The sequence below is a fragment of the Pelodiscus sinensis genome, chromosome 10, assembly GCF_052426305.1.
Source record: "Pelodiscus sinensis isolate ZL-2025 chromosome 10, ASM5242630v1, whole genome shotgun sequence".
In the NCBI taxonomy this organism is placed as follows: Eukaryota; Metazoa; Chordata; order Testudines; family Trionychidae; genus Pelodiscus; species Pelodiscus sinensis.
Genome location: NC_143061.1, coordinates 39,182,138 through 39,194,200, shown reverse-complemented (window position 1 = coordinate 39,194,200; position 12,063 = coordinate 39,182,138). Strand labels below are relative to the sequence as shown.

The 12,063-nt window shown below is 42.5% G+C and overlaps 1 protein-coding gene across 1 annotated transcript in view; it reads right to left on the bottom strand.

Moving 5' to 3' along the window:
- Positions 1-10,862, bottom strand: part of CUL3 (cullin 3) — a 105,314-nt gene extending 94,452 nt beyond the window's left edge. Inside the window, exon 1 of the mRNA XM_075937566.2 lies at positions 10,463-10,862. Within this exon, the coding sequence (XP_075793681.1) occupies positions 10,463-10,528 (66 nt within the window). The 5' untranslated portion in view covers positions 10,529-10,862. The remainder of the gene's footprint in view (positions 1-10,462) is intronic.
- Between the last annotated feature and the right edge of the window lie 1,201 nt (positions 10,863-12,063).

Here is a 12,063-nt window from a genome sequence, read left to right as displayed (position 1 = left end):
GAACAGAGTTCCTATTTTTCCCCAAATTCACAAGCATTGTTTCTCCAGTGCCTGCCCACAAGAAAAAAATTGGGGGGAGAGGGGAAGCACCGATAGCAAGGGGGAAGAGAAGTCTAGCATTTCAACACTCTGGATTGGAAGAGCGAATGTGAACAGCTGCAATGGATTACAGCAGGCCCCGACTTGCAACCCCCCGCACTTACAACCATTTTTGTAAGTGTGGAAGGGGCCGAAAATCCCTGATATATGTCCTTGGCCCGCATTTACGACAGTGCACAGCACCTATTATAAATGAGGGTTTGAGTTATAATGCTCCCAACTTGCAACGCTTCCCCCGGAACCAATCACGTCACAAGTCGGGGGCCTCCTGTACTTAAACAATGGGTGGGTAACCTTTTTTGGATAGGGGGCCACTGACCCACAGAAAAATCAATTGGGGCTGCACACAAGTGAGAAACAAAAAAGAATAACCAACCCCTTGACGTAAGCCCTGACTGAAAAGGAGAAAGACACTCCCCACATTCCCTTTGCACACTAGAGCCTCGGGGAGCCCAGGCTAGTAGATTGTGTGTGCTCCAGTCCCACAGTGGGATGGACAGTAGGGAGGCTGGAGAGCCAGCACGTGCTACCCAATACAGAGGGAGCTCCTAGCTCAGGAGCTGGAGCTTCACAAGTTGATGGGCATTAGGTTCCCCACCCCTGACTTATATTAACTCCCTTTTAGGTTCAAACCAATGTGGGGCATAAAGTAGGCTCTTGGTTCTGTACTGGACATATCTTAACTAAGATTACAAACAGTAAAGCTTCACTCTTCATTCTATAGTTATATTTTCATGAAAAAGCTGAAGTTCATGTAATTAAAGAATATCTTTAACACACATTAATATAGACTTAAATTATGCAGATGTTTGTTATTAACATTCACATAAACACATATTTCCACATAAGTATAATAAATCTTAACCATAGCTATAAACAATTTACATCTTTCATCTCTACTAATTTCACCTTATTTTACCCTCAAAGTACCAAAAAGGCTTGATTATTTTAGGCAACTCCCATTTAATTAGTTGATGGGTTAACTGTTACATTTAAGCGATTAACTGATTGGACAGGGTGGCAGGAGGAACTACAGCCTGGCCCCGCTCCAGCCTCCAACAGTTAACCATAATCGATAAGTCTCAACTCTTAAGAGTGAGGCTTATGAGTTAACCATTAACATGCTTAATCCCTGCCACATATTCAGAAGGACTCTATTCCTCCACATTCTCTCCAGCGTTCATGCCTCCTTTATAGCGTAAATGTATTAAGGTACTATTGATATAGTTTTGAGAGAGAGAGAGAGGAGGCTTTGGTCCTCTTCCAGACATATTCAAATTCTCCAAAGTTACATCTATTTGTAGATCCTTTTCCCATTAAAAAAAATCTGGAGGACTGTCACTAACAATCTGATAAAACATGGAAAGCAGGTCCAAACTGCAGTTTTAACAAGCACTTCCTTGCCTGTATCTTCAAAACTCAAAAAGGTAAAGACAGTCTTTACTCTACTGACTGTACTTTATTAAAAAAAAAATTAAGTCCCTCAAGCAAATAGAATTTTAAACTACTAAAGGGCACCTGCTCTCTTTTGAGAAAGCATAGATGGACACTTCAACTAATTAGAAACGTACACTCTTGCATGTACAGATTACTACTGCACATGTTTTAGGCTGCATCATAGGAAGAAAGCAATTAATAGATCATACAAAATAGTATTTTTTCAGAGAACCCAATAATATATGCTACCTTCACCTAAAAGGTCTTGAAATGTATATAGTATCTTCTATCCTGCATAAGTTGTAAAGCTATTTTAACTCATTCACCCATCATTTATGCAAATATACCTAGGACAAACAGGGGGTCATTGCTTAACATTAGTGAAGTTACAAAACAGTTTAATAGAAATCAAATCCCACCGAATCCACTGGAAAAATTAGAATTTGATCTGAACACTAGTGTTGTCTCCTCTCGCAAAGACTCCCAATGAATTTTTACCGATGACAAGTGACCAAGATTACTTGTTTTTCCATCTCACTTAAAAGATGGTAGTAATCTCTAGCAGCAAAGTGCTTTCCAATACCATGCTGTGGCATTTCATTCAGTACTACCTCGCTTGAAAGATCTGATGACAACATAGACAGACATAATATGGTCACAAAATTAGAAAGAAATTCCTTGTAAAACTTCTGCTAAAATTTACCAACTTTATTAACTCAAACACCTAGAACATGGTGAAAATGAACCAAAGTCTAGTTTGAGTCCAACCTGTTCAACTCTAACAGCATTAATCTGAAATCCAGCCATGTTCTTCAAATGTTCACAATTAGATACAATTTAAGTGCATTTTCACATTAAAGATTTTAAAGCATTGTTTTGGAAAACTTCCATTTAAAATGCTCATTTCTTTCTCTTTTTTTAAATTTCAAAGCCCTAAATGTATTATAATAGAACTTTACTGAGGAATATTCTACTTATTGCCACATTCATTAATAAATCTTATGGACCCAACGCTAATTTGCTTTTATAAAAATATTACTTGGAAATGTGAAATACAGCATATATATTCACAAAAGCACTGATGTAATATATTTATTTATCCATATGATCTGAAGTGAACACTACCAAACATTCTGTTTATATTAATTCACTAGAAAACTTAAATAAGTTTTGTTTTTCTTCACTTAAATCATTGTCCTAGGTTGGGGTTGGGGATAAGGAGTTCAATATGCAGGCTGCTCCCAGGAAAGAGGACAACCCAGGCCTCTCTCACCAAAGCAGCTTGGAGCTAAGATGAAAAGTGTCTGTCCCTGGTCACTACAGCAGGCACAGATGGAGAGGGGTGAACGTCCCTTGGTAGGGGGAGGGGGGGAAGACGCACAAATACTCTGAAATATATAATAGATAGCTGTCCTTTTCTCATACCTGCCCTCTATTGGCCCAATTAGGGAAGTAAGCAACTAGTCAACTACCCAATAGGCATAAGTTTATCAGCTAGTTAAGTAGTAACTCGACTAGTCACTTCCCCTCAACCCTAGCTGCCTCTCTCTGAAAGAGGCAGCAAAGGGGAGGAGGAGCAAGTGCTAGAAGGGAACCATTTAAAATCTGTTTCCTCCCAGCACTATCTTCACAGGAGTGCAGGGGAAGCAGAGACATTCCTCCTGCTGCACCTTTCTCTTTGAAATGTACAAGAGCGACCTGCAGATCTTGTACATTTCAAAGGGAGAAGCACAGGACCAGGTACATAAACAATCCCTCTGCACCTCTTTTAAAATGTACAAGAGCTGCGGTGGCTCTTGTACATTTCAAAGAGAGGTACAGCACAATAGCAAGCACTCTCCTTATCAACTAATGCGAGTAATAGATGGAAATTCCATAGACTATTCGATTAGCTGATTAATCAAAATTTAACATTCTTTTTAAATGTTAGGCCCCGTGGGGTTATAGCTGTCCCAATTCCTATCTCTGGCCACTTGCTGCTCCCTGTGGTTATTCTACAGCATAATCGTTCCTGCTATTAGTCTCCTCCCTTTCCATTTTATGAGAAAATCGAATACCAGCATATCCCATTGTCCAAGCACAATCAAATCTTTACCTTCCTTTAAGTTATGAAATAAGGAAACTGTATACCAAACTTGGTGGTCCTAGCTCTTACTATTTAGGAGTATTTGAACAGACTTACAGACGGATGGACAGACACACATTTCTAAAATACATAGTAAGGTTTACTTGGAACTGAATAAACATGTGACAAACTATTTTCCCTTTATCTCCTCATCTTACCCCAAAATATACACCACAGAACACGTACTACGAATCTAATCAGGCTACATTTACTCTACAACATACGTCGTCATTATTCACGCATGCTGAGCAACATAAATTAACTACCCTTCCGAGCTACGTAAGTTACACTAATGTAAGTACTGTGCAAGCAGGCACTATGTCAAGAGGAGAACTTCTCCCACTGACTTAACTATTGCCCCTCATGGAGGAGGTATTATTATGCTGATAGGAGACACACTGCTGCACCCTAAATGTTAATAGGTCAGTAACAGCTTCTACCACCTGAATACTCTCAGCTTTAGTGTAGTTCAAACACATTCTCCAGGTTCTTTCTGAAATCTCTGCTCAGAATGATCCATGTGAATCTACAAAAGTTAAAGCAACTTTGTTAATGGTTGATGTATATTAAAGTGCATAATGCATGTATCCATTTTAATTTTACCTCAGGGTATATCATGTACACCCCACTCCCAGGATCAAAACATGGCACAAAAAGCACCAAATGCTTCAAGAAGAAGTTTCTTTCAGGAATTTAAAGGTCACCACTACCAGCCACTCTGATTTAGAGAATGTAGGAGTGGCAACGAGACCATCAGCCTTGTTTAAGAAAAAAAAATACAAAAATTAAATCACTCTCTCTTTAAAGTTTTCAAAACTATTGATGCTGAGTAAACTAATGTAAACTGATTACGGAATTGAAAGGAACAAGCAGCTAGGCTTACACTTTGTCCAGCCTCCTTTTGTTTAACATAACTATCCTATCCATTCTACATAAAAAGCATCAATTTATGATTTTATGTATATTTAAACAGACTCATTTTACATAGCATAAATGTACGGGATCACACTAATCCTCACCAAAATACACTGTCTGTGTCTAGACTGGCAAGTTTTTCCGCAAAAGCAACTGCTTTTGCGGAAAAACTTTCCAACTGTCTACACTGGCCACTTGAATTTCCGCAAGAACACTGACGATCTCATGTAAGATTGTCAGTGTTCTTGCGGAAATACTATGCTGCTCCCATTCGGACAAAAGCCCACTTGCGCAAATGCTTTTGTGCAAGAGGGCCAGTGTAGACAACGCGGTATTGTTTTGCGCAAAAAAGCCCCGATCGCGAAAATGGTGATCGGGGCTTTCTTGCGCAAAACCGTGTCTAGATTGGCACAGACGCTTTTCAACAAAAAGTGCTTTTGCGGAAAAGCGTCCGTGCCAATCTAGACGCTCTTTTCCGCAAATGCTTTTAATGGAAAAGTTTTCCGTTAAAAGCATTTGCGGAAAATCATGCCAGTCTAGACGTAGCCACTAGTTCTGACCCTGTATCTACTGTTGCAATAAAAGTGGACAGGAATAACTGGTTACATTCTGGGGTTAGCAGGAAAATATTTTGTAGGGGCTACAGGAAACTAAGATGATCTAAAACATCAACAAAATATAATGCATTAACAAATAACAGTAGCTCACTTCAAATTAAAGTGATCTAACCAACTAATTTCTTGTAAATTCCTTTCATAAAAGTAGTAAGAATTCTCGGAGAGAGTCCATCTAACAGTTCTTAAAAGTCATGTTATTTGTGTAAATTTACAAAACTTCTTGGTAGCTTGATTTACACATACCGGCTGTGTCTACACTGGGCCACTTATTCCGGAAAAGCAGCCGCTTTTCCGGAATAAGCTGCGAACTGTCTACACTGGCCGCTTGCTTTTCTGGAAAAGCAACGACGATCTACTGTACAAAATCAGCCGCTACTCTGGAAAAACTATTCTGCTCCCGCTCGGGCATAAGTCCTTATTCCAGAACACTGTTCCGGAAAAGGGCCAGTGTAGACAGCCTAGTAATCTTTTCCGGAAAAAAGCCCCGATCGCGAAAATGACGCTCGAGGCTCTTTTCCGGAAAAGTGCGTCTACATTGGCCACAGACGCTTTTCCGGAAAAGCAGCCTGCCAATGTAGACGCTCCTTTTCCGGAAAAACTGAAAACGGAATAGTATTCCGTTTTAAGCATTTCCGGAAAAAGGTGCCAGTGTAGACGTAGCCACCGTGTATTTTCACAAGAAAGCTGTAGAATTTCATATAGTATGGATAATTTGTCTTATACCCTATGTTCTGACACTGCCCTCACTGGCTGGGAATGATGCGCCGTGGCCCACAAGACCTGTGGTCGCCCAAACCTGCAGAGGCACAGGTAAATATAGTGGCAGCAGCCTGCCAGGGGCTAACCTTGGCAAACCGGATCTAGCCCCCAAGTCAGTATTTGCCCACCTCTGGTTTAAACCCTCTGCCAAGTTACACCTGTTTCAGCTTAAGTAACTGTCCTATAAAAATTTAGAAATGAATATATGAGTACTTATTTTAAGTGTTAAGACTCTCTTGTGATATTTATAAAAATGGCATTATTCTAGATAGACTCTGTACTCCTGAAAGTTCATACACAAGGTAATTTTGTTACACAACCTTAAAGTAACCATTGCATACCTAATGCAAATAGGCAAAACTTTAGTAACAAGATAAGAAGTTAATTTAAATACCCTTTTTAGACAAGTAACTTTGAAAGTATTATTTGAATAATACTTAAAAAAATATTTACGCTATCTGTTCTTTGGCCTAATCCCTCGATCTAGCCGCACTCATCTACTTTAATATATATTTAACAAGACAATGTTGCATAAACACCTTTTTTAATATAGTAGGGTTAAACCAGACACACAAACCCATTTCTTTCTATTGTAAATTCTAAAGTATTCTAAGGATACTCTATCCTGCAATTAGACACTCCCAGCAGGCCTTTGTGTAGACATTTGGGCTTGGGCGGAAATTCAAGGACCCTTCGAAGAGGGCGGGTCCCAGAACTCAAGCTGCAGCCTGAGTATCTACGCTGCAATTAAAAAGCCCCTTGGACACCCCCGTGAGGCTGACTCAGGCCAGTCATAAGTACCTAACTGCAATGCAAACATAGGGACTGTTTAATTGCATTACAGAGGTTGGGGTTGCAGCCTGGGCTCTGGAACATTCACACTTCACAGAATCCTATACTTCTGGGCTCCGCTGGAGCCTAGGCTCTACAGGACAATTAAACAGACCCTTACCCAAGCCCACATCTGCTGGCACAGGCCAGCTGTATGTTTCTAATTGAAGTGTAGACATATTCTCTGCCACTGCCCTTGAGGGAAGAAAAAGCACTCAGTGAGATTCTGTATACCAGCAGCTAGATAGTATTAAAGGACATTTCTTTGGCGGGGCATTTACCACCTATGCGTGTTTCTACTAGGGATGTTAAAATACATTTAATTAACCATGTAACCATTCAAAATGTCAGCGGTTACACATGGAGGCGGGAGGGAAGAATCATGTTGCTCCCTGGAGTTGGTGCATGCAGCTCTGTTGCCTCTGAAACATAGGCAGCAGTGCAGAGGGGGCCAGTGGTTCCTTGGAAGTTGCTGCGTGCAGAATGCCAGCTTTTAAGCAGGTTCACCCTCCCCTCATGTACCAGGAGGATGTGTGTAACTGTGAAGATTAACCAATGAGCCCAAGTGTACACAGTTACACTTTCACATCCCTAGATTCTACAGGCCTTAATTAAAAGAAACTTTAAAAAAAAAAAAAAAAAAAAAAACACACTGAGAAAAGTAATTTTACAATAAAATTACAGTTCATGGGTAGAGTATTTGGAATTGAGAAACAATTTAACACTGTGTTCACACTCTTTTTCACTTAATACATGAACAGCAAAAACAAAATAATTTGTAAAAAGTAACTATTGTACATATTTCTATTAGAAAAATGCCAAAAATGTTATCGATAAATACAAAATATGAAATGGCCATGGCCATCATTAGAAATTAATCATGACATTGTTAGATTTCAGGAATCTTACTTGTCCAAAAAGGTTACCCCTTTCCAGATAATCCAATAGTAAATATGTATTCCCACATGAAAAACTGAAACAAAATGAAGGAAATGGAAATGTAATACAGCTGATGACATTCAACAGACAGCACAGAAATGACATAACACTAGCAACATCAACAATTCAAAACTCAGAACAATGCATCAGAATTGGAGAAAGTGAAAAGAGAAAACAGTAGCCAAAAAAAGGTGGAAATACTAAATACAGGTCCCAGTCTTGCAAACAAATATAGCTTCATGAAGAGTCCATTGAAATGAACCAATCAAATTACACACGTGCCTAAATGTTTATAGGTTTCGGAGAGAGTGATAGTTTTTAAGATTTTACTATCATGCAAATAATTATGAGAGAGAAAAATTGTCATTCATTAACATGCCCTTTTTCAGTTAAAAATCCTTTGTGAACTTTTTACTGTGTTTGGTTGCAAAAAAGGACATTTATTTTAAAATCGCAAAACTTAAAAAAAATACTATAAACAGATGTTAGGTTCTATTTGGCATTTAGAGGCCTTGATGTCAATATATACTTAAAAGTGTTACTTTTTAAAGGAAGATAATTAGATAAATTAGATAATTGTAATCCATTCTTTAAACAACCCAAAAAAGGAAAAACTAAAACAATGCTAACAAGAAGCATTTTGAGGGGTGAAAAAATAACAAGCATTCTCAGCACTTATGAAAGCAGAGCTCCACATGAACATTCTTCACCCACGAACCGCATTTTATATGCTTAGTTACAAGAACTTTCAAAAAATAAAAAGCAAAATAATACTTATTCTAGTCATTGTTTAACCCTTCTTAGTTTATCATCTACATACGTAAAGAGATTTTGCATGGATCCTATTAGCCAAATTTAAAAGACTGCCAGAATTTAGATTTAATAAGAAAAGAAGTTTGCTGTAAAACAGATACACCATTTTTGTCATTGTTAATGTTTATGATAATCCACTATAGTACACAAGTTATCAGTTATTCTTTTGCTATACTGCCCTCCAAAAGTTCTAATAATATGAGGTTTATGCTGTGAACAAGAGTATTATTAACAATCAATAATGTCTGTTGGAGATCACCAGCCACACACCACTTAAAACAGGGGTGGTGAACCTCCAGCCTTTGGGCCACATGAGGTGCATCAGGGTTAGCCACTGGAAGGTTGCCAGATGCTTTGTTTACCTGAGCATCCACAATCATGAAGCCAGGCAGCTCCCAGTGGCAGCAGTTCACTATTCCTTGCCAATGCGAACAGCAGGAACAGCGGCCACTGGGAGTGGGCCAGGGGGCTCTATGCCTGCGGACACTCAGGTAAACGAAGCATCTGGCAGTCCACCAGCAGCTAACCCTAACAAACCATGTACTGGATACCCACCCTGACTTAAAACTTTCTAGTCTTTTACTTCACAGTACACTTTTTTTTTCCCTTCAACATAAATAATTATTGTTGACTAGAAGTAGAGTTTAAGAGGGAAGCTATCCAGCTGAATCAAATACCTACAGATAACTTCCAACAATTTAAAGAAGTGTTAAAGTTTTCAACTTCATTGGTAAGAGCTTTGGCTAAGCAGGTCTTCCCTGATATTATGTCCTGGTGAACAGATGTGAACAGGTATGTCCAGTTTATTCATGAAAGCAACCTATTATAATTGTTTGCCACTGGCTAGCTGGGTCAGGTGTAACAAAAAGTTAAGATAAATACTAAAGGCTAGTGACTCAATAGAGCATTTCCTTTTTATTATATACATATTATATATATATACACACACACACACTTTTGCAGGAAATCACTAAAAATGACTGAAGTTTCCACACATCTTGTAATACTGGAAACCATTAACAGCAGTCTTCACATTCATTTGTTCTAAGCTTCAACTGAAGAAACTGTCAAAGCACAGCACAGTTTTACAGCAGTGTAAATTAATAATCTGTCTTATTTGCTCAATAACTAAAGTGACTGGCAATCTCAGAGTTGGATATATCCTAGCAGTCCTATGAAAAGTTACACTGTCACCTGACGTTTTACCATCTGACCAACAATACCTGCAAAATAAAGTCTCCCATATGCAGGAAAACTAGCTTAGAGATAGAGTTATAAGACTCCTTTTTTTTTGTTTATGTGCATTTGTAGCTTCTTGTCTGAAAGCCTTTAATTGGAAATGGCATTAAATATATTTTCGGAACATATGACTATAATAAACACACAGCTTCTGAGGGGGAAGAATTACCACCAGTATGGGTTCCTCCACATGCTTCATGCTGTGGAGGGTCCCCACTCGCTGTAATGCACCCTCCCCAGTACCGATCCACAGTAAGTGCCCGAGCTGTTCCCTCACCGTTCCCAGTGTCTGTAAACCATCCCCCCAAAACCGCGGTCAGTGCCCAAACTGCCTCCCCTTCACCCAGCCGCCTGCCAGTGCCCGCGCCGGCGACGCCACCCCCTCACCCCCCAGTGCCGGTCCCAGACCCCAGCAAGGGCCCGCGCCGCCGCCCCCCGCGCCGGTGCTTCCTCCCCCGCTCGGCCGCGGTGACAGGTTTCATTGTGCTGGTAACAGATGGGGGCACGGAGCGTGTCCCCCGCCCGCCAGCCCCCACCCCCGTCCCCAGCCCAACCCCGTGCCCGGAGTTTCTAGCCCTGCTCCCCAGCCCGCCTCCCGCGGGCAGCCGGGTGACAGACCGGGCGGCCGCGGGGCCTGCGGGCGGACGGAGGCCGGGGCCTGGCGCGCAGCCGGTGGCCGGGGACTCACGGGGAAGGCTCGGATCCGCATCTTGGTGTCCTTCCGGCTGCCCGTCCCCTTGCTCAGGTTCGACATCTTCGGACCCGGCTCGAGCGGAGCCTGCTGCGGGGTGGGGGGGGGGGACTGCGGGGAGACCCCGGGCGGGGGCCCCAGGCGACCTTCACTCCGAGCGGCGGCCCCGGGGGCGGCGGGGCGGGGAGGAGAGAGGCGGCGACGGGAGGTTCCGGGCGGCGGCGGCGCAGGCCCCTGTCTCCGGCGGCGGCGGCGTTTCCTTCACCCTCCTCCGCCGCGATGGCGGACAAACATCGCTCAGTGCGCAGGGCCAAGCGCCCCCCCACCCCACAGACAGATCCGGCCGCGGCGGCAGGAGGGGCGCGGGGAGGAGCTCGGCGGGGAGGGCGGGCGAGGGGGTGGGGGCCCCCCCGCTGCTTTGCTCTCGCGAGACTTCGCTCGGAGCTGTCACCGGCTGCAAAGGGGCGGGGGGAGGCAAAGGCAGGAAGAGAAAGCGCGCTGGGGCAAAGGCGGCCGCTGATTGGCTGAGCGCAGCGCAGTCGGGTGGGGTGAACGCAGAGGGGGTCCCACGGCTGGCCTGGGGGAAAGTGGTGGCTTTAGCAGCAGTAGCTGCTGTGGGGCCTCGGGGGCGTGGTCTCCATGGTACCTGTGCAGAGCAGGGCTAAAGTCCAATTAAGTTACACAACTTCAGCCACCTCAACTGCCCAGCTTAAGTGGAAATAGCTTAACGGGGCTTTGGCGCTGTCCCCACAGCAGGAGTGGAAGGAAGAGCTCTCATCCCTCCACTTCCTTACTCCTGCTGACTGAGGGGTACAGCCCTCGCTATAAGACGGCCTCCAGCCCGCCATTATTTCGAAATAAAGGCTTGTAACGTAGCTGTGCGCTTTGTTATTTCGGAATAATGTCAGTTATTTCAAAATAACACTGTTGGGTAGACGTAGCTTGGGACTCCGCACTGCACTCTGGGCCTAGTGCTACTTCCACTCATTGCAGGCCCAGCTAGAACTAGAGCCCCACATGTGGACAACATGCCCAGACCTTAGGATGGTGTTGTCTAGGCTAGCCACCTGCCAGCTCTTTCCCTTTTATTTCATGCCAATAGGTGTTTTTCTAAAGTCACAGCTCCTGGACTCAAGTGACTATGAAAGACTCACAACTCTTCTTTTTAAAAAAGGACTGGGAAAAGGTTGAGAATGTGACCAAGGCTCTGTCACCATGGAGCCTTTAAATAAAGAAATCAGAATAAGCACTGGTCTATATAGCTATCCTCAATGGTAATAGTGACTCAGTTGTTAGCATAAATTAGGTAGGTGCCAGCATTCACAAAGCTTTTAGCCATCAGGTTGCTAGACCTGTGCTGAGATGGTTATTCATATGCTGATAATTTGGTAATAATAGCTGAACACCCAATGGTAGCAGTGATGGGCAAACTGAAGGAAACAAAGTCAAATGTAGACGCAGCCTTAAACATAGGCCCATAACTCCTTTCAAATCTATGTGGAGAGAGCAAAAGCAAACAGTCTCTTTAAAAGATAGGCCAAGAAAAAAACTGCACAGACATATTGTCCCTTTTCCATTATCAACCTGAAGTTTCCCAG